The sequence below is a fragment of the Protopterus annectens genome, chromosome 6.part0 (assembly GCF_019279795.1).
Source record: "Protopterus annectens isolate FY-2018-M chromosome 6.part0, PAN1.0, whole genome shotgun sequence".
NCBI classification, from domain to species: domain Eukaryota; kingdom Metazoa; phylum Chordata; order Ceratodontiformes; family Protopteridae; genus Protopterus; species Protopterus annectens.
In genome coordinates this window covers 381,062,299-381,086,242 of record NC_056737.1, presented here as the reverse complement: position 1 = coordinate 381,086,242, position 23,944 = coordinate 381,062,299, and the positions used below count along the sequence as shown (strand labels likewise).

At 43.0% G+C, this 23,944-nt stretch overlaps 1 protein-coding gene across 2 annotated transcripts in view; it reads left to right on the top strand.

Annotated features, from left to right (window-relative positions):
* PPP2R3C (protein phosphatase 2 regulatory subunit B''gamma) overlaps positions 1-887 on the top strand; it is a 912,006-nt gene extending 911,119 nt beyond the window's left edge. For both annotated transcript variants that reach the window (XM_044074122.1, XM_044074123.1), the window contains one exon: positions 184-887. In XM_044074122.1, coding sequence (XP_043930057.1) covers positions 184-372 — 189 coding nt within the window. In that variant the 3' untranslated portion in view covers positions 373-887. The remainder of the gene's footprint in view (positions 1-183) is intronic.
* Positions 888-23,944: the final 23,057 nt, after the last annotated feature.

The window sequence follows — 23,944 nt, the reverse complement described above, 5'->3', positions numbered from 1 at the left end:
ATGTTGATACTTATAATGAATACTTAAAAAAAATCCAAAATAATTTTCAGTTGTGTTGCTGGTACCTGACTTAAGAAGCTGAAGAACTTTGTTAAAGTTTAACAATTTAATTATACGCTATGTAAAATACTAAATACATGAAAACAAGTTTATTTATGTAACATTTTATGTGTTCTTTTGTAGGACGAAATATTTGACATGGTTAAACCCAGAGATCCATACAAAATAACTCTTCAGGATTTAATCAACAGTGGCCAAGGGGAAACAGTTGTCAGTATCCTTATTGATCTTAATGGTTTCTGGACATATGAAAACAGAGAAGTCCTTGTTGCCAGTGATGGTGAGAACACCACAGAGCCAGATGAAACATAATTTTGCAAACTGGACAGTAGAAACTACAATTGTAAGATATGGTTTAAGGACATGACACCTCCTTTGTTAAAGAATTAACTTTGAAAGAGTGGTGGATGTACTCCAAGAAAAACTGCTATTGCTGACATCAGAAGCCATTACACAACTTTCTTCATATACTGACTTTGGTTGGGCAGGTCCCAGTTATTCCAAAAAAATAATTTATTGCTAAAAGAGTACTGCAGAACAGCACTGACAACTCAATACTTGAATTACCTTCTCACTGAATGGTCTTTATCACTTATGCATGCTGGTAAAATTGGGAAACCCAAGAATTATATTCCAGGAGTGAACTTGAAACTTTGTTCACTTCAGGAAGGAAAAATGACAGAAAATGTAATGGATAGACCAAACACACAAAAATGGTATGAAAAGATCTACTTCCAAACTTAGAAAATGATGTTTTATCAAGTAAAGTGAATGCGCTGGCAGTGATTTTTGTTAATTTCTTATATTAAATACATTTTTAATAAATATCCACACAGAAAAGAATATAAAGTTCTGTTTCACCACTATTCACAAAAGACTTTTTTTTTCAGAAAGGACATTTGTAGCGCTATTTTGGATTTCTAGTTTCTCAAAGGCAGTCATCATCTGGCCTAATTTTCCAGGCAGTTAAAGGATTATTTGCATAAGGATAATACTGGTCTTACACTGCTACTCAGATGTCAGCTGAGATGTGCCTAACGGAGTATATTGCTCACTGTTGGTTTATTGGTCATTTTCACCTAGTCATCTGTCAGTATGTATAAGAAGTTTTGATTTTTTGGGTACTGTCAGAAAGTTGTTAAAATGTAATATTTGGGCTGATACCAGTTATGTAATAATTTCCCCATTGTAGTCTTTGTTTAAGTGCGCTCTGGTGCACAAATATCCCTCAAAGAGATTTATATAGTGTATGTGTTGGGGCACCACTTGAATCTGAAAATTGTGAGCATTGTAACAGATTTAACAAAGTGGTAGATGTATTATCTCTTAAAATTTATTACATGTTACCAGAGATGGGCCAGTATGTTCAGTATCCTACAGCAACCAACTAAAGCTCTGATCCCCCATACAAATTGAGTTAGGCAGGATTTATGAGCATGGATCTAACTTATTTTTTCCTTTCAGATTAAGAGAAGAAGACCACTAAAATTACAGCCTTGCCTCGTGACAAAAAATCCAGGGTGGTGGACAGATTTATAAAGAAAGTGTATACATCCTCTAACGCAACAGTAAGGGTTTTAAAGTATCAGTGGGTCCATGAAAGAACAGGTATAAAATACCTTAGGATCTGATACTGGGAGTTTAAACTGTCACTTGTAGGACTAAGACCAGCAGGTACTTAGCTTGAAAGTCCTTTCCTATTACCCATAAGTCCATGGTGCCACAGGCCCCCTTTTTCAGATTTCTGTCACTCTGTGAAGTTGAATCAGTCTGAAGATGCCACATGCTGCTCTTCCTTTTTGTGATAAAATCATGCTATTTTGGGATTTCTTGCCTCTATCCAGGTTATATCCTTATATTTTATATTTCTGATTCAATATTGCAGTCTTTTTGCTACTTTTTATTTCTTCATGCATATAGAAGTAGATTTCTATCACTGTTCTGGTAGCCTAAGCTATTTGGGTCCTATTTCATGTGACTGGCAAACTTTCAAAGCTGTAGGACACCTTCTATGCTGTCTGCCAGGAGCCTGAGGGCAGCACCATATAAAGACAGTTAAAGAACCAATTTCATCTGAGTTTTTGCCACAAAGAGTACTCTTTCAGTGGACCCTGTATAAGTGTTGGTTAGCTAGTGATCTTTAGATAGGATGTCCTTCTATTCATCTGCTGTAGTATTCATAACATGAGGGAGTTTCCCACTGTAGGTGACTGTTTGTCGACCAGTATACAAAAGACTTTACTGTAGGGTGCGTGGTATGTTGCACGAAGGGTACGTTTGAACATCAGCCATAAAAGTGCTGTACACACAAACCATCCTCAGAACTTCTCTGCGCCAGATTGTAATGTACGGTCTGACTCCCAGTCGTTTCAGAATCTTCAAATTTCAGATAAGTGCCCCCTTGGAGAATTTTTTGACTTTTGCTACTGTATTCGGTTAAGGTTCATTTCATCCAAGAGGGAAGAGGGGCAAGTGCCAATGTGGATGACAAATTCCACACAAGAAAGCCACCTTTACTGCCTGTTCTGCTTGGGCCCAAACCATGACCACAAAAACTGCTCTATTTGTCAGGCGTTTGTCCCGAACACTTTAAGGAGTAGATTATCCTCTTCAGCCATCTACTTTGAAAATCAATACTTAAAGCTGCTAGCAAAAAAGTGCTAAGAATGAATCCCCATGTCCCGAAGCTGAGTCAGTTTTGAAGTGGAAGGCCAAAAGCAAAGGCAGAGGACAGCTCGGAGACATGCCTGGTTCACAGCTGAGACCTGCAGGCTGAGCCTGACGTCCAGGCCACCTTGGATCTGAGGATTAGCATGTCCACAGAAGCTGAGCAAGCATCTGTTTTGGATGTCCAAGGGGAACCATTGCTTGTGAATACAGAAGGCTGCAAGGGGATCCCACATATCCTTGATAGGGAAGAGGTAGATTCTGAACTGATTGAATGTAGGACTATGTCAGGGCCTTCTACCCTACATAAAGCAGACCTGCATGGGAAAAAGAAACAAAAAACTAGCATTTGTCTCCACCAAAAGAACCTATTTAGTGATTGGTAGTAATTCTGTCACTTAGGCCTCCTCCAGGTTTTACTGCCCCCCCGTACTGTCTCAACACTTAAAAGAATTAGGGAAGAGGATACAACTGAGGAAGAGGTGAGGCATCTTCAGGGGATGAATCACTGGCTTACTCTTCTCAAATCCCTTCCCACTGGATTATGTCTCCCCAGAAAAGGAATTAAATGGTACAGACTCACCAATGGAAGACTTGTACTTTGGAGAAACCCTAGCTAAGATGAGAGACCACTTTAAATGGGATAGCACCCAAGTGTCTGAAGTACAAAAAAGATACTATTAGCTATTACAGGTGGAATCACCTAGCCCATCAGCTGTCCCTCCTGTCTTGCCAGCCTTTCTTGATGCTTTTGCCTTTGCTTCACAGGCATCAGATTCCCATCCACCTGCCCCCCCCCAAAAAAAAAGCCACACCGCTTCTACAACTTCCCAGAGGACTGCAAGTTTCTCTTCAGATGTCCTTCTGCAGACCCTTCTGTAATTTCTCTGGCTTCTGACAAGCCATCAAAAGTATTGCCCTCCACTACATTCTTACTGTCTGATAAGGATAGCAGGATCCTGGATAGACTAGGCAAAAAAAATGTGCAGTTCTGCCACTGTAACATTCAGGGCCTTAAATTACCAAACACATATAACCAAATTCGCTTTACAACTTATGTCCCAACTTTAACAGGTAATTGCAGGCATACCTGACTCAGAAAATAAAACATTGGCTGTTACTTTGCTTGGTGCTTCTTCTCAAGTAGCACGTCACTCCATAAAATGCAGCTGTGATGCTGCAGAGGCTTCTGCCAGAGCAGCTGCCTCTGGATCAGTGATAAGATTTTCTTGACTAAGACTTCAGCACTTACCTGATGAGATAAAAGCCAAACTTATTGGTGCTACTCTGAACAATTCTGCCTTGTTTAGACCTGCAGCTGCTAACCTGTTCAAATCATTGCAGGAAAAGGGTCAAAGTAAACTTTATTGTCATTTAGAACTACACACATGTAGCCTAAATGAAATTTTGTGCATCAGCTCAATTCTTGAGATTCCAAAGGAAAATGAAACAACACAAACAAGCAGAGGAATAAACATGAATAACAAATACAGTACTACTCCCAGTACACACAAGAAAAAGCAGAGACATTTACCAACGCTCATATACGAAACAAATATCCTCCCCCAAATTAAATTAACTACCCTATTTAAAGTAATAAAAACACACTACAGATTGAGATGCCTAACTTATTTGTCTAATATTGCAATTGAGTTAAATAACACTGACTATGGATATAATAAATAAATATTGCACTTACTTGGAATATATGTAAGTATATATTGCACAAATAAATAAAAATTGACTTGTGTGTCCAGACCCCTGTGATTACTGCCCGAGTTCAGAAGTCTAATCACTGTAGGGTAAAAACTGTTACTGAATCTTGTAGTCCTGCAGCGTATACTGCAATATCTCCTGCCCGATGCTTAAACAGTCCATGCGCAGGATGCGTGTTATCCTGTATTAGTTTGGTGGCCTTTCAGATGCTTCTTGCAGAATAAAAATGTATTGGTGCAAGACTGGAACCTCTTACCTTTGCTGCAGCCCTCACCACTGTTTGTAGTACTTCCCTTTCTGTAACTGTGCAGCTTCCAAACCACACTCAGAAGTTGCAGGTGAGGATGCTCTCTATTGCAACTCTGTAGAAAGTGGAGAGAATATGAGGAAGAAGCTTAGCTTTTTTCAGCCTTCTTAAAATGTGGAGGGATTGGTGCACTTTCTTGACCAGTTAGCTGGTGTTTCCCGACCATGAGAGATCCTCTGATATGTGTACATCCAGGAATTCATACTCTCAACTCTCTCCACACTGTCACCATTGATCCTGAGCACAGGTGTTTTGTTCTCCTTTTCCTGAAGTCGATGGTAATCTCTTTGTTCTTGCTTACACAAAGGGGTAAGGAACTGCAGAAAGTGAAACATATTTTTGTTTCCTAGTACCCAAGTTGCAAAGAAATTACCCACCAAAGCCTGTATTTGTGCATAGACATTCACATCACACACAACCTGAACAAAAGAGTGATGAGACCACAACAGCCTAGTGCACCACCAGCAACTCCTCCACTTAAGCGGCCCTTTCCAGACAAGCCTTCTTCTCTTTGACTGCTTTCCCCCTCCCACCCACATCCCACTTTCCCATCACCTTCCCTTAATCCTACCAGCCTGAGAAAGCATAACCCAAGATGCCTGGGTCCGCTCAATTGTTCAAAAAGGGACCTTCATGGTGTGGGATCAACTGCCCTCCTTCAGGGGTATCCTTCAACAACTTGCCCAGGGAACAACTTGCCTTTTTTCCAGAGATTCTGTTAGAATTATTGAACCAAGGGACCATCCACAGTGTCACCAAAAACCAAACAGGCAAAAGATTTTATTCCACATTGTTCCTGGTGCCCAGGAAGGAATGTCCCTGGAGATCCATCCTCGACCTGTCTACCTTCCTAAGAGTACCCATTTTCTGTATGCTGACCCTGCAGACTCTGTTCCCACTCATTCTACCTCAAGCCTTCATGACTACCCTGGATATCAAAGATGCATATCTGCGCATTCCCATCCATCCCAACTACAGGAAGGTGTTACAGTTCACTATATCATCATGGTATTTTCAATTCTGTGCCTTGCCCTTTGGTCTTTCTATCACACCAAGGGTCTTCACCAAATGCCTTGCTCCGTGATTGCTTACTGCAGACTCCAGGGAATACACATCTTGCTGCATCAGAACAACCTTCTCCTTTAGCTACCTCCACAGAGGAGCTAGAACAAAATATTGCATTTACTATCAAACTTCTACAAAATCTAGGGTTCACCAAAAACTTAAAAAAAATCAGTACTCACCCCTTCACAGGATCAAATTTTCCTGGGGTGCAGGATACAGTTAGATATAATGAAGGTCCCTCTTCCCCCACAAAAGGTACAGGACCTCAGTGTCTTACTTCCAAAACATTCTACTGGTTTACCACATTACAGCCAGAGTGTTCCTAAGGGTCTTGGGCCTCACGGCATCCACCATTCCTATGCTCCCCTTAGATGAACTCCACATGAGAAAATGGCAATCGTATTTAAAATCAGTTTGGATGCAACACCAGCACCCTTTAGAATTCTCCATTCCCCTCATTCCCTGTCTGAAGAGGGAACTTCAGTGGTGATACATCGTGTCACTCAACCCAGGACTGCCCTTAAACCCTCCTGCTCCTTGTCAAGACAGCTGCACAGATGCCTCAGACTTAGGCTGGGGAGCAACCCTAAAGAGACCTCTAACCTCTCTGAGGTACACCATCAATGAATAAGAAATCACACCTAGTACCCTGCCAACAGATTGTATTCCTGAGAGCAAGCTTGAACACAACTTCCCAGATGGCATTCCTCACTCCAGAGAAACAAGTTTACTTGACAACCTACTTCAACCTACTGGCCACAAAAACCCAGCTCTCTGCAAAGAAAATCCTGCAAGCCCTAGGGTTCATGGTCTCTTGCATTCTGTTAATTCCATACGCAAGACTGCATATGAGGAGACTTTTATGGTATCTGAAAAGTCTATGGTGTCAACATTCTCAGGACTTAGAAAGAATGATTCCTATCATTCCTTGTCTAAGGACAGAGTTCCTTTGGTGGGTAGAGGCCTGCTACCACAACAAGGAACTCCCTTTCACTCTACTCCCTGCCACCCAAACCCTAACAAAAGATGCATCAGAATATGCACGAGGGGCTCACATGGCAGGGCAGTGCATTCAGGGCAAATGGACCCCAAAACAGCTGCACCTGCTTATCAATCAAAAAGAAATGTTAGCTGTACAGAATTCTCTGACAGCCTTCAAAGACCTTATCCTTCCTGGACAACTACTGGTAAAGACAGACAACACCATGGTTATGTGGTACATAAACAAGCAGGGGGGAACCCATTCCTATCCACTCTGCCGACTAACCATGGCTTTGTGGAACACAGCCTTGAACTACCAAGTGAACCTGCAAGCTCACTTCCTACCAGGCAAACTAAACTCACTGGCAGACGACTTAAGCAGAAATCTCATAGACCCACATGAATGGAAATTGGAACCCAAGATATTCAAGCTCTTGAGGAACGAATGGGGGACACCAGAGGTAGACCTATTTGCCTCTCCTCGGAACTACCAGTTGAGCAAATTATTCACCAAAATTCCCCACAGTCAAGCTTGGAAAGTGGATGCCCTGTCCTTTTCCTGGGAAAGCCTCTCAATTTATGCCTTCCCCCTCTGCCTCTCCTCTCGAAGGTTCTAGTAAAATCAAACAGGACAAGCCAAGAACAATACTGATTGCCCCAGACTGGCCACGCCAGCATTGGTATCCCCTTTTGCACAGTCTGACAGGGCTACAACCATGGCACCTGCCACTGACCCCCTCCCTGCTGTCCCAGCAGGCAAGCCAAATTCTGAACCCTCAAATCCTGAACCTTGCAGCCTGGCTAATTCCCCGAGCTCACCCCTAGCAACCCTCAGCAAGTAGGTGCCGGATGTCATTCTTGAGGCAAGGAGGCCTAGTACTAGAAAATCTTATTCAGAAAAGTGGAAAGATTCTATTCCTGGAGCCAGGCTCAGGGGAGGGGCACAGCTTTGCCCAGCTTACCCCATATTCTAGATTACTTAACAGAAATGTTGCACAAGGGCCTATCGTTCTCTTCAATTAAAATTCATGCCGCTGCCATTTCAGCTCATTATAATACTGAACCACCCCTCTTCTCTCATCCCCTGCTAAAGCAATTCCTTAGAGGGGCCAAAAATTTAAGGTCCCCCAGGAGAGCTCACACTCCAGCCTGGGACCTTAACTTTGTACTGGAAAAACTCACTCTTCCACCCTTCGAACCAGCTGCTATAGCAGAACTGAAATTCCTTTCCTGGAAAGCAGCCTTACTTCTGGCCACCACTTGAGCAAGAACAGTGTCTGAACTGCAGGCCCTCATGGCAGTGGAACCCTTCATTATCTTCCATTTGGACATGATTTCCCTCAGGACTAATCCATCCTTTATGCCCAAGGTGGTGTCTAGTGTGGCTCTAAACCAGTCCATTCATCTGCCTTCCTTTTTCCCTAATCCTCAAAATAAGGGGAAAGGATACTACATTCTCTGGATGTGCACAGACAGCTTAGATTCGACTTGGACAGAACTAAGCCTCTCAGAAAGTCTGACCAGCTGCTAGTTAGTTTTGCTGCAGGGGCAGAGGGGGAGGCCATTTCAAAGCAGGCCATTTCCAAATGGATAGCCCATTGCATCCATTTCTGCTACAAGCACCATGGGAAACCTACCCCACAGGGGATAAGATCACATTCCACCAGAGCTGCATCTACCTCTACAGCATTTCTCAGAGGAGTCCCTACCAGGGGCATTCTGGAAGCTGCCACCTGGAGCTCTGTACATACTTTCACCAAGCATTACTACCTGCATCTCTTTTCCAAATCCAGAGCTGGATTTGCCACAGCAGTCTTACAGGGCCTGATTGCTATCCCCAATGCTCTTTAAGTGCCTCCACCCTTCCTTAGCTTTTGGAATCAACCCAAATGTGATGACTACAACAGTGAAACACGAAGAACATAGTACAGTTATGTACACTTACCATAAATGTAGATTTTCGAGTGTATTCACTGTTGCAGTCCTGGTTACCCCCCCCTCCAACCCCCAGACTACTCCTGGGTCTACATTTCCTTTTTGTTGTATATTATATCTTGCATATTTGCTTTTTTGCTGGGGGTGTTCCATACCATATAATTGCTTCCCATTGTGGGGGGCACCTGACGTCTGGGGCAAGAAAAACTGATGTAATGGCGTCGGCTGCATGTTTTATACCCCTGATGACCTGACGTCATGGAAGAAGCGACAGCATCCGATGCAGAAATCCAAAGACTCTGGTATTCAGGCCGGCTGAGGGCTACCTGCAGGCAGATAACCGAAATGTGATGACTTCAATAGCGAATACACTTGAACATCTACATTTATGGTAAGTGTACACAACTGTACTTTCCATCTCCTCCTGCATTTAGTCAAGGGCAATCACCACAAGTTACATTACATAGTGGACCTCCTCACACAAGACAGTGGGACCCATATCCATCCCCACTAAGTGATTCTTCAGTTGACCCTGTGGATGATAGGGTACTAATCCCTTTCGGACACCTATTCTCTGCGAATGTGCTTACAGTCCTGCTGGAGGCCAGGAAACCAAATACCAAAAAAATGTTACTTTGTAAAATGGAAGAGATTTTCAGCCTGGTGTCTGAAACAAAATCAGGACCCATTAACAGTGGAAATACCCCTTTTTTTACTTATTTGTGTGAATTGCTCAGTGCTGGTTTGGTTTACTCTTCAGTAAAAGCTCATTTGTCAGCCATGACTGCCTGTGTGCTCCTATCTCCCCCTTTAGCTAGCAGATTTGAGGCAAATCAATTTCTTAAAGGTGTTGTATACATTAGACCTCCCAGGAAACTTGCTCCACCTCCCTGGGACCTTAAATTTATTTTGGAAAAGCTGACACTCACACCCTTCGAGCCAGCTTCCTCAACTTTTCTTCAGTACTCTTTCTGGAAAACTGTGTTACTCCTAGCCTTAACATCAGCCAGACGAGTGCCTGAGCTACAGGCTCTTATGGTATCGTCACCCTTTCTGGTCTTCAACAAAGATAGGTCTCCCTACACACAAACCCCTCATTTATGACTAAGGTGGTCAATGACCTATCTCTAAATCAGTCCATACACTTACCTACCTTTTTCCTTTCTCCCCAGAACCCTAGTGGCCCTCCATACTTAAGATGTCCACAAGCAACTTAGATTTTATTTGGATAAGACCAAGGCTATTGGAAAGTCAGATCAGTTTTTTGTTTCTTACCACCCCAGGGCTGCAGGGCTGGCTGTGTCTAAGCAGACTCTTTCCTCTTAGATTTCAAAGACTATTTTCTTCTGCTAACACTTACCATGGTAAAACTCTCAATTACCTGGTTAGGGCTCATTCCATCAAGGCTGTTGCCTCATCTGGGTTTTTTTTTCAAGGGATTGGGCACTAATTCAATTCTTGAAGCAGCTATATGGACCTCAGTCTATACCTTTACCAAACAATGTAAATTACACGTAATTTCTAACTCTAAAGCAGGGTTTGCCATAGCCATACTGCAGGGCTTCCTAGATTGCTCCTCAGCTACTCTCTCCTCCCTTACTTTGAGTTTTGGTATTCCCCCTCATGTTATGCATAGTGCAACAAATGATTAGAAGGACATAGAACAGTTGTGTAAAATCTTACCATAACGATAGATGTCCTCTTCCCTTTTGGAGTATTCCTGTCCCTCCCTCCTTCCCCTGACCTTGCTTCTTCTTTGATGATTCTTACCCTACTTTCTTAGGCTGGAATTCCTCCTGGGGCAGTCAGTTCTGAGGATGGTGGGCACGTACATCACTTTTATGGCTATCGTCTAATTGCAGCCTACTTGCACCGTACCATGCACCCTACAGAAGTAAAGTCTTTTGTATACTGGCCAATGTTGGGTGGCCTATGGTGGGGAACAGCCTCATGTTATGAATACTCCAACAGAGACGAGAAGGACATCTATGGTTATGGTAAGAATTTACACAACTCTTCCTTCTCCTTTGGGGGAAAACATTCCATTAAACTAATTCTCTGCAGAAAATGAATGATTTTCTGATTAAACTGTTATTTTTGCTAGGAAACGGAATGATTTGGTCTTCAACCTGTTGGAATACGGATCTGAGTCAGTAAATATTACTAGCATCAGCTCCGAGCTCTAGACTCCTCCCCTTACCCATAATACACCTCCACTGCCTTCCATCCCCAGATCTTGTTTGCCGCTTCCATCCCCAGATCTCGTTTGCCGCGATTTGTTATACATCGTGTCTTCAAACCTCCAGCTAGCAGTGGGTGATTTCTCTACTGTGAGTTAAAAATGTTCTGTTCTTCCAACCAATCTAGGTTAATTTAAGTACCCCTTCTCCCCTCCCATCACTTTGGCGTCAAGTGTAGGTTTGTTTAGATAGTTAGAGTAGTTTGTCTGTGGTGCCCCCCCCTTAGTGTTGTCTATAGTCTAATGTGGTGAGTGGGTGTGTGTCTGTTAGGGTAAAGAAAGTTTTTGCCTGTCCTTTTTTGTTAAGGCTTTCTTTCTTTATCATAGGATGGCTGAAAAGCTTGTCTTCAAGCGCTGCACAGAGTGTGGCCATAAGCTCTCCCTAGCGGATGGCCACACTCTGTATGTGTTGTACTTAGGTGTGGCCCACCTTAGTGTGGATTACTCCATTTGTGCAGGGTTAAATCCCTGAGCTTTTAAAGACAGGAAGGTCAAGTTGCCATCAAAGGTCTTCGGCCTGCTACTGATCCTCCTTTCTCGTCTTCAGCTTCAGTCACAGCGACTGCTGTGACTGCCTCTCCTGCTTTTCTTTCTCTGGTCTCCTTTCCCTCCCAGGCTGGGACTCAAACTCCTGCATCTATGCCTGTGGTAGCAGAGCAGAGGAGAGGTAGAGAACAGGAGAGAGAGTCGAAGACGAAGGAAAAGAGGAAGAGGTCTCTGGACCTCGCTTCTCCGAGCAAGTCAGCACAGATCCATGACTCCAGGTTCTCTCCAGAGCTGGCGGAGGCATGTCCAGTCTCCTGGGCCTCAGTTCCCTGACCTGCCAGGTCATAGTCCGTGGCCTTGTCATGGTCAACCCACTCCTTATCGGATATGGAGCTGGATGATGAGGTGCTTTATCCATACACAGATCCAGATGGGGGTCTTGCCAGCCTCCCCTCCCTCTGGAGGGGGAGCTCGCTTCCTTTTTTTCAACCTGTTTCTCCTTCCCTGATCCGACCTTCGGCTTTGGAGTACTCTGATCCGAGGTTGGCCTTGGTCATGGGGTCGGCATCGATGGTCCTTGTTTCCTCGATGCCAAAAGCTGCCTGGAGCATCTCAGATCCATCCAGTTCTGATCTGAACCACTCTCGGAGCCGGAGGTTGGGTGTCGGATCCAAGGGAGTGGAACCTTTTCCATAGACTCCAACATTGTCAGGCCAGGTTCCCTCCCTCGGAGCTCCAGCCAATTCGGGACCGGCTCTGATTCTTGCGTCAGACTCGGGGAAACTGGCCTCCTTATTAGCTTTCCAGGAGGCCCTCTCTCCCTCGACATTCGATGTGGTAGAAAGGGTCCTCTCCATTGGATTGAGACCCCTGACCACCTCCTTGGACTCCGCCCAGACTCCCTCAGCTCTGTCTATGGTCCGCATTGTCTTACCAGAGAGACAGCCCATACATGAAGAGCCCCAGATGGTTCCCCCAGAGGAACAGAAGGCTTGAAAGCGCTCCCCTGAGAGCCCCACTGGAGATGTGCCTCGCAAGCATACGTGCAAGAGGAGGCACTTAGACTCCTCCGAGTCCCTATCTGAGGACACAGATTTATATGATGAGGAGGGCTCCCCAAGATCACCTCCCAAGTATGTCTCCTTTGGAGACATCATGCAGATCCTGCGCCATCGGGGAGGTTGGACTGCCCCCAAGCCCTCCTCTGATGAGTCTTTGTTCCTGGAGGCTTTCAACACGGGCCCGTCTACTTCCTGGGTGTCCCCTCCCATGAATCCTTTAGTGGATTTGATCACCTCGTAGGAGTGGAAGGAACCAGATACCGTGGATCCTATCCCTAAGCGCCCCGACAAAATTTTAAGTTCCCCTATCGACAGGCCATCCTGGAATAAGGGCTTCTCTTTGGACGCCATGCTGGTGGCAGCAGCCACTAAGAGGGAACTATCTCAGGAACGTTCCTCGGTCCACCCTCCTGACCAGGAGTCACGGATGATGGACCACCTAGGGAAGTGGATGTATGCTTCAGCTACCTTTTCGATCAGGGCACTGAATTACTTGGCCCATGTCACTAGACTCCAAAGCGACCTAGTAAAGGAGCTGGAGGAGTCTCCACCCAAGTCCATGTTGCAGGAGGACAAGGCCTCGTTCTCAGCGATGGCCACTCTGAAAACGGTATCAAATACCTCCATGCGACTCCTTTCCCATGCTACAGAAGGAGTGGCCGGGTCTGGTGTGTTCATGAGGTGTAACGCCTGGCTCAGGTTGTGTCAATTTACCAAATCCTTTAAGACATCCTTTGCCAATGCCCCTTATGACAGCTCGACACTTTTCGGTAAGACAATCAAGGAGACACTAGTCCAGAGTGAGAAGGACAGGAAGACACTGTCTGCCTTCAGGATCTGCTTCTCTAGCCCTCAAAGGTCCTTTTTCCAGAACCAGAGAGGGCAAAAGAAGATGTGGTTCCAGAAGTCTCAGTATTCCCAGGACACTCTGGGCTCTTCTTCCCGTAGAGGCAGAGGGGGACAGAATAAATGCTGGCCCAGAGGCAGATGGATTCCGCGAAACATCTGGTCTCGAGAACCATTCTCAGACAGACCTGGGCATCAACCCTAAGGGGTTGCCTGGCTGCTCTACTCTGGTAGCAGTCGGGGGACGATTGTCCCTGCACCCAGTGGCATGAGAGTCCATAACAACGGACTGCTGGGAGTTTCAAATCATATCCAAAGGATATTCTATCCCCTTCATGGGTTACCCCATATCTCCCAAACATTTTCCGGATGTTCCACCCACGCAAAGGGAGGCAGCAGCACAGGAAATTTCCCTAGGAAAATGAGCCATTGAAACAGTCTCCCCACATCAGTCTGGATCTGGCTTCTGCTCCAGGTTTTTTTTGGTGCCAAAGAAAATGGGGGACTTGAGGCCCATTCTGGACCTCTGTATCCTGAACCTGTCAGTTGCCAAAGAGAAGCTCCAGATGGTCACACTACAATCCGTCATGCCGTACCTGCAAGAGAGCAACTGGATGTGCTCGTTAGACCTCCAGGATGCTTACTATCACATAAAAATGTACAGAAGCTCCAGGAGGTTCCTCCACTTCCAGCTAGGGGCCAATCATTATCAATTTCGAGCCCTACCCTTTGGTCTCACCACAGCTCCCAGGGTGTTTACTAAAGTGATGGCGGTGGTAACGGCTCACCTGAGGCTTCAGGGAATTCAGGTCTATCCGTACCTGGACGATTGGCTCCTCACTGCTTCCACCAGGCATCTGCTTTCCCAAACTAGGGATTACTTTCTGACCCTTGCCCTGAGTTTGGGTATCACAATCAACACATCCAAATCTCTCCTAGAGCCTGTACAGGTAATAGACTACGTTAGTGCCAGGATAGACACACTTCAGTGCAAAGTATTCTTGACCTCGGAGAGAGTTCAAAGCCTCAGTATGCATGTCTCCCTGATCTATCATTATGACCTCCTGACAGCAGATTCAGTGTTGAGGGCCCTAGGCTCAATAGCGGCGACCATAACTCTTCATCCGTGTGCTTGGCTACACATGCAGGTTCTTCAGTGGACTCTAGCGGTTCAGTGGTCGCTGTTGAAATTGCCACTAACTTATCCTGTCCACCTAAGTCGAGTATGTCAGTTGTCTCTCATATGGTGGGTGAGCTCTCCGGACATTTTGGAGGGACAACCCTTGGTTCCAGTTCCAGCCCAAACCAGAGTGACCATGGATGCCTCCCAACTCGGGTGGGGGGCATTGTTCGGGCAGGACAGTCCAAGGCCTGTGGTCCCCCATAGAGACCAGCTTGCATATCAGTGTCCTAGAGATGAGGGCGGTCCTTCCTGCGTTGCAGGCCCTTCATGGCTTTCTTCCTCTGGGGACAACTGCCATTCAGACAACATGTCAGTAGTCTGATATATCAACAAACAGGGAGTGACCAGATCTTACCCCCTTTGTCATAAGGCCATGAGAGTGTGGGAATGGGCGATCTCCAACAGTCACTTTCTTATCTCAATGCACATTCTGGGACGGTCTAACATTCTAGCGGACAGGCTAAGTCGGACCATTCTGAAGCATTACGAGTGGTCTCAGAATCTGTCAGCAGTGGACCAGATCTTCAGCAAGTGGGGTCAACCTTGCTGCAATCTCTTTGCATCTCCTTCCAGTGCAAAGTGCAGCAGGTTTTTCACTCTGAACCCCCTGCCGGGGGGAGTCCCCCAGAGATGCTATAGTTCATGCTTGACCTCCCGGTCTTCTGTATGCTTACCCGCCAGTACCTCTCATTCTGAGGTTTCTGCAGAAAGTGTGTCGACTGGGGAGCAAGGTGATCCTCATTGCCCCATTCTGGCCTCATCAAGTACGGTTTCCCTTCCTTTGGTCTCACCTTCTGGCTCCATCTTGGATCCTAGATCCCATTCAGGATCTGATTTGAGACCCCTCGGGGTGCCTCATCTGAGTCTGGGCAGCCTGAAGCTCGCCGACTGGCTGCTCCAGTTCCCGTAATTGTTAGGACTCCCTGACTTTCCTCCTCAGTTAGATCTATTTTGGTAGCTGCTCATAAGTCTTCAACCAAAAAGGTTTATCGCAGCAAGTGGAAACGTTTTTCTTTCTGGGCCTCTCAGGGGAGTTTAGACTGTTTCACGGCTCCTATTTCCACTATTCTTGATTTTCTAGCTGATATTTTCCAGCATGGAGCTAGTTCTTCTACTGTCAAAGTTCAGTTGGCTGCCATTTCCCATTTTTATGTGGGTGAGAATTCTGCATCCTTAGCATCTTCCAAACAGTGTAAAGCTTTTATCAAAGGCACCTTTTTGCTATGCCCCCCAGTCAAAGATCCTGTTCCCCTGTGGGACCTTACTTATGGTTCTCCAAGCTCTGGTCACTCCGCCTTTCGAGCCTGCCCGCAACTGCAGATCTAAAATTTCTATCGTGGAAAACAGCTTTTCTGGTAGCTATTACCTCTGCTAGAAGGGTTTCAGAATTACAGGCCTTGTCCATCAAACTTCTGTACATGATTTTTCATAAAGACAGTTTCCCTTCGAACCAATCCTTTTTTTCTTCCTAAAGTTGCATCACTAGTCATCAATCAGACTATAAATTTGCCTCTGTTCTTTCCCAATTTTATGAAAAAGATGGAATACAAACTACACATGTTGGATGTTCATAGACCGTTACGATTCTATTTACACAGGACAAAACATTTCTGTAAATCTGATCAATTGTTTGTTTCCTTTTATAAACCCTTTTTTGGGGAAACCTATCTCCAAGGTCACTATAGCTAGATTGATTTCTTCATGCATTCTGCAGGTCTATAAGGACAGAGGCATGTCCAGATCAGGTGAAAGCTCTTTCCACTAGGCCCGTTGCTACATCTGCAGCTTTCTGGTCTAGAGTGTCTTTGGATGACATTTGCTCTGCAGTTACTTGGTCCTCATCTCATACATTTATTTCTCATTACAAATTGGATTTGACTTCTAGGAGGAGAACATCCTTTGGCTCCATGGTGCTCCGGAATATCCTTCCATGAGGACCTCCCAGGAGTTTAGTAGCTGGGGACTCTATCCCACAGGTTGAAGACCAAATTAAGTAAACTACTTCTGATAAAGAAGTTATGTACCATCACCGTACCATTCCATCTGAGCAGTTATACTTCATTTGTCTTCAGCCATCCCTCCCTCCTTTCCCTGGACCTTGGCACATGTTCAGCCTACGGGCTGCAGTATAGGTCACAAGTATTTTATCAGGTCAGGTTCTAAGTATAAGTTCAGCAAACTTGATCTGGGGATGGAAGGCAGTGGAGGTGTATTATGGGAAAGGGGAGGAGTCTGGAGCTCAGAGCTGATGCTAGTAATATTTGCCGGCTCGGATCCGATATGGATCCGTATTCCCACAGGTTGAAGACAAATGAAGTACAACTACTCAGATGGAATGTTATGGTGAGTACATAACTTCTTTTTTTTTTGGAACTGTCATTATTTTTGTAATTGAACCTTGGGCTAGCAGCCTGAGCCTGTAAAACCCATAACTGCTACAGAAAAGAGCACCAAAAGGCGCTCGTTGCCCGATGTACCGCATGGTGCGTAAATAGGAAAGCAAGAGAGATTATTTTTGTAAGAGACTTTTATGTAAATGCTTTTGTGAACTTTTTGAGTATATAAAAAAATTCTATTTTTTGACTGACTTTCCCTACACATTTGTAGGTTTATGTATTTGGGGCAGGATATTGTGCTTGTGGGAGACTGTCAGTGGTTTAATTACCTCTGAAGCAGTTGTTCTCCACTTTACCAACTCATTCAGGTTTCTCCCTATCAACCTTTGAGATCTCATGCTCAGCTAACCCAAGAAGCAGCTACTGGTCTTCAAGGTTTAACATCCCCTGTCCATAAGAAGAAGATAGTTGTTAGGGAGTATTTAAATGTTAGGCCAGCTCCTGTTGCTTAGCCACTGGTGGATGACTGTTTGGAGGCACTTTTTTTCTCAAACCACTCATCATTTTCCCATGGTCCCCTCTAGTGTTGCATCTACAGTCACCAAGATATTAATGTCCTCTGAACCTGTAAGGATGCCCTTGGGGGAAGGAAGAACCACTCATCAATCTTGGGGGAAGGTTCCTTATACAGGGAAGTTAGGAAGCCTGAATCCTGGGATAAGTATGCCTTTTATGGGATCAGTCATTCTCCAAGGAGTTTCCCAGTAAAGAGCAACATAGTGAGAAAATATTGCCTGTTTCAATTTCTGTGGACGTGGAAGATTTGCATCCGTTGCTGAGGAACTCATTTCTGTTTTTTTCCTTGCAAAATCCTTCTTCAGGCAAAAAAAAAAAAAAACGAGCCCTGTCTTTCTGAAGTCGAAAGAAGTTTTTTGGTGGGAACAGAATGAAATTCCTATTGCATATAAAATGTAATGCACAACACTTTGACAACCTGCATCAAATCACTCAAGAATCCTTCTCATCTATTGAAGCCTGATTAACAGGTTCTCAACTTTTTCTCAGTCCTCCCAAAAGTAAAATTTTCTTTACTGCAACACACCTCTCATCTCAGAAACCCTCTTTTGATAATTGTCTCATCAAATAGCACCTAAATTGAAATTGTCCCACATACTAAATTACCAGGCGTCTGCACTGGTAGCTTAAAATTTGACCACCACATCCAATGTATTGTAAAGAAAACAGAAATTGGTCTCACAATACAGAATTAAGCAATTCTGTAACGGCCTGTACATTACTTCCAGCTCTTCTCTACTCAACCCCAGTATTCACTAAATTACAATCCTCTCAACTAACAGAGCTTGAACAAGGCTACCACAGAATTTGCAGCAAATCATCCAAATAGATTCCACCACTACTTAAGGAACTGAAATGGCTTGAATTACCCTACTTCATAGCTTTTTTTTTAACACGTTTATTGAATCATTTGTGACATAGGCAAACTTATATTTATAAAAAGTAATCAAACCATATTAACAAGTTCAAGTTTACAAACATTTTTATTTTATTTTTATTTTACATTTGTTTACCTGGAAAGTCCGACTGGACACAGGTCCATTTTCAGCAGAGGCCTGGGGAAAAAATCTCCAAATACCAATACAGTTTAAAGTAGACAAAATGGTAACATATAAGAAAACATAACATCATACATGTTAAGAATACAATTGAGCATACATAGCAGAGATTAACAATTTCTAAATTTCTGATAGTAAGCCATTTCCATATAAATATAAGTAAGTGAGAGTTAAGTAATTTTTTTTTTTAATAACAAACACAGATTGGGAAGTGGGGAGCAACCATTTGATCCTTAGCAGAATCCCAGCAACAGTGCAGTGGTATGGCTTAACCTGGAGAGTAACATGAACAATGCCAGTTATTTAAGTAGTGGGTTTTGAGAAGTTTTTTAAATTGGGAAGTAGAGGTGGTGGAAGTTAAGTGGCTTGGGAGTAAATTCCAGGTTCTGGCAATGGAGCAGACACAGAGAGATTTACCAGCATCTTTTTTTATGTTTGATGACATTTATGTGTTTCTGATAACTAGATCTTAAGGTTCTAGTGGTGGTATAGGGGTGAATTAGATTCTGAAGTGCTGGGGTTTTGTCAGGAAGGTAGTAGAGCTTGTGAGCTATTGAGAGTTGATTGAATAGGAGTAGTTGAGGTAACTCAAGCCAATTAAGTTGCTTGAGGGCTAGACAGTGATGGGATCTATGGAGAAGTATCAGTAGCAAACTTGGCAATCTTGTTTTAGCAGGATACCATTTTGCTTAGTTCGGTGTGTTGAAGGTTAGTTAAGTTAGGGGAGGCATAAAGGAGAATGGATAAGAGATGAGTCCTTACTAAGGTGGCTTTGGTATGTTTAGTGATGAGCTGTCTGTTCCTGTAAAGGAGACCAAGCCTTTTGTTAACTTTCTTAATTGTTTGGGCTATGTGTATGTCGAATTTTAGATTATTGTCAATTTCAACACCTAATAGTTTTGTGTGTGTTGGGTGATTTGTATATTATCTTTAGATGTTACGGTAAAATCATTGTTTAGTGGAGGAGATCTACCAGGGCAAAAGAAAATAAGTTGTTTTTTTTGGGATTAAGAATAAGTTTTATGTTAGTGAACCATGCTTCTGCTAAGGAAAAGTTATTTTGGGTTATGGTTTTTAGCTCATGTAGGGTAGGGGAGGCACATATAATAGTAGTATCATCTGCGTATTGCACTACTGAGGCAGAGAGTGAGGATGAAGCTATCTGGTTAGTAAATAGTGAGAATAGCAAAGGACCTAGGATGGACCCTTGAGGGACCCCTATGGCTACTGGTAATAGGGAGGACAATTGGTCTTACTGTAGAACTGCCTGGTGATGGTCTGATAAGTAGTTACTGAACTATGCTATGCTATGGTGGAGGAGCTTATGTTAAGGGATGATAAAGTTTCTAGGAGCATACTATGGTTGACCGTATCAAAGGCTTTTGATAAATCTTAGAATATCAAGGATACAAATAGTCCATTGTTTCTCTGGTGATTGACAACACTGGTAAATGAGAGTAGTGCTGTGGTAGTGCTATGGGAAGGTCTGAAGCCATGTTGGGATATGGATAGCAGATCATTTTTAGGAGGTATAATTTGGAGCCATACATATGTCCTGACATGATTTCTTTGTGGACTGCTTATCTAATCCCACTTCCCAATTTTTTTAACTCCTCCTGTAGTTACCATGCTATATTTTTATGCTCTACTAATTTATCCCTGTGTAACAGCAGATCTGATGTATCATACATCACATATAATGTTCTATACAATACAGTTACACCAACATTACATAAATTGTTCAGTTACTGCTTTCTCTTAAATCTCATTCTCATTCAAAACATTTTCTGCATGCATTGCTCCCACAATTTCCATTTTTTCTATGTAATTTACTCCTACCCTTTTCTAAATATTCCACTTCCTGTTCTTTTTTTTTCCTCTTACAATTTTCACTATTTCAGGTATTGTTGGTTTAGGCTTTGAGTTCCGTTTTCTAGCGACTGCTTTTTTGGCAGCCACAAGAATTAAACTTAACAAGGCCTTAGTATGTCTGTGCAATTCAGATCCTGTATCTCAGCTTAAAAATTATTTACTTAATTACACTCATTTACTCATCCAGTACTGACAGAGTACTTTGTAGGGAATTTTTAAAGTCTGCCAACTGATTACATTCTGAAAAAAATATACTCCCTGGTACACATTACACCTCCAATATTGCCATCTACCTGAGGAAATTGTATCTGTGCAAACACTTTCAAGCAAAACCCCTAAATCTTCAAGACTTTGTTGCATATTTCGGAGCCATACATATACCGTGCCATGGTTTCTTTGTGGACTGCTTATCTAATCCCCCTTCCCAATCTTTTTTTTTTACCTCCTCCTGTAGTTACCATGCTATATTTTATATGCCCTACTAATTATCCCTTTGTAACAGCAGATCTGATGTTGTCAGTCTTCATTTATCCTTGACCTTTGGGACTTTGTTCAGATCCTTGGAACCAGCTCAGCTGTTACACAGCTCACACAAGCCAAAAACTCTTGAGCTAAATCTCTACCCACAATACCTCTCTCCAGATGAACTCAGATCTCATTTACCACTCTTGTCGCAAGACACAGCCAGATTCTCTCGCAAGCCAAGTGAAATTTCATAGTTTGTCTTTGAATTTTCCTGTTTAATCCTGTATGTACACACACACACACACATATATATATATATATATATATATATATATATTTTTTTATCTGTACTTCTACCCACCTTGTTTTTCCTGTGTTATCCCTTCCTTATAGTTTTCTCTCACCCTTCTTTGTCGAGTGAGTGTGTCATTTTTACCATGTGGTATTTTTTCCCAACCATTGTTGGTAGTACCTTTTCTCTCTCTACCTCTTTAGGTAATTTAGGACTACCATCGTTGTTAGCTTTCTTTTCCTTCTGTGTGCATGTATGTGTGATTGCTGCCTGTTGACCTTTGATTTTTTGTGCCTATCTACATGGTGGATAAATTGAAAGGAACTGCTGGCTTTAAACCAAGCAAAGTTCACTCCGGAGACCAAATAAGGGTATGAGACCCAAAAACCAAGTAAATGTTGAAAAAAATCAGTTCCTTGTAATGAACAAAACGAACCACTGAAAAGGTTGAAGAGCTGTTGAATTTAACAACGCTTGTAATAACAAAAATGCGTTTTCGAGTACCTTCGTCAGAAAAACACAAATTCACATACAACTTCCTTAGAATGCACACTCCTTATATACACAAACTAATTGGTAAATTTATTGAATCAATTAACAAAATAGTAATGATTAAATTAATTAAAATAAACCAACAGTCATCACTCACATTCAGATTCTTTAAAAAAGGGCTGCCAAGTTGTAATTTGTCCATTGGCCATTAGATGGTGGTAGTACACTATTAATTCAATAATTTAATATTTTATACTTATTTTAAAAGTTAATAATATATAGGCATTGATATTAGATATATATTACAAAATACTTTTCAGACAAACACTTTTTTAAAAAATTTAATTGATGCTTAACATTTATTAATATTTTAAAGTACTTTTTTAAAGAATCTGAATGTGAGTGATGACTGTTGGTTTATTTTAATTAATTAATTTAATCATTACTATTTTGTTAATTGATTCAATAAATTTACCAATTAGTTTGTGCATATAAGGAGTGTGCATTCTAAGGAAGTTGTATGTGAGTTTGTGTTTTTCTGACGAAGGTACTCGAAAATGCGTTTTTGTTATTACAAGCGTTATTAAATTCAACAGCTCTTCAACCTTTTCAGTGGTTCGTTTTGTTCATTACAAGGAACTGATTTTTTCAACATTTACTTGGTTTTTGGGTCTCATACCCTTATTTGGTCTCCAGAGTGAACTTTGCTTGGTTTTTAGTTACATGTGTTCACTTTTCATCTCTCTAACTGCTGGCTTTAAACAATGTCAGGATTATGGATGGAAGATGCCCAGTTCTGACGGGCATTCTTCCTGTGTGCATTGCTTGGGCCCAGCTCAAGACTTTTCGATTTGCAAAGCGTTTAGTCACCGGGCCTTAGTCAAAATAAAAAATAAGTCCTTTTTTGAGGAGGCTCTGTCCAAGTCAGACACATCCCCCTCTAAATCTGAACCTGGGCTTAAGAAAACTAACTTGGTGCCGGCATCTCCTACGACTCTTGCGGCCAAAAGGCATAAGCCTTTTGCTCCCACTGCTTCAGCTGTACAGAAGGCTAAAGTCAGAAAACTATCAGACCTGACTACCTTGGCACTATCTACTACAGCACCACAGATCTCGGTGCCATTCACATCGGTACTGACATCTTCAGCTTCCTTGGTGCCGACTCCACCTACTATGCTTCCAGAAATGTTAGAGCCACCATCAGTGCCAAAAGCAAATATACTTACTGTACCCAGGACAAGGTATTCACCCTCTATTGACCCATTTGCGGGACAGCTCCCAAGTTCTTTTCTTGACAGACCAGAATCTCCCTAGTGGGCATTGGCCTCTGCAGGCTCTCAGCTGGCTCCTTCCATGTTGGAGTTTTATCCCAGGACTACTCCTTGCCAAGAGCTGCCACCAAACTCCAAGCTCAGGCAGCGAGCTCCTAAACTGCAAGGTACCCCTTTACAGGGCCCCTCTTCTTCTGAGTCCTCCTCAGAGATTCCCACTGAGGAGCCACCCCAGAAAAAGACATGTTAGAGGAAACACCTAGATCTGATGTCAGTCTTCACTCAGTCCTTGACTATGGGCTTGGTTCCGAGCCCCGGAACTGACTCGGCCGTTTACTTCAGGTCGCACCCTCCAAACTCTCGAGCTAGGTTGTACCCATAATGCTCCTCTATAAACTATCTCAGATCTTGTTTGCCGCTTCTTGTGTCAGACACGTTTCTACTGCTTTTGAGCTTTGGTTTCAGTAAGTTTTTTCTTAAAAATTTTCCTTCAAATTTCTCTCAAGCTATTTACCTCATTAGCGTAATTCTTTTTCTCTCTGCTCCTCTCCTTTTCTTCTCTACAGTCTATGTGTGCATGAGTGTCCTTGTCATTTATTTCCTTTCTACTGTTGGTAGTTTCTGTCAAAGTACCATTGTTGGTACTCCCTCTTTTTTCCACTTTTTACCTTTCGAGGTATTCTTTAATACCATAGTTGGTATTTCTTTTCCTTAATCCTTTCTATTAAAAAAAAGAGCTTTCTTCTATCATTGTATGACTGTGTGACTGATATGGAAGGCAAAGTAGATTCACCTGTTAAATCTAAGGGCACTTCAGGTTTTAAGAGGTGTGAGAAGTGTCAGGGCAAAATGCCTAATTCAGACATGCATACTTTGTGTGTACTGTCTAGGAAAAGTTCATTTACAAGAGAGTTGCTCGATCTGTCACAGTTTCTGTACAAGAACTCTCACAGAACATAAAAACAAATTAGTTTTAACAGGACTTCTAAAAATCAGACATTGTTGAGACCATCTCTGGGTTAAAGACTGAAGCCAG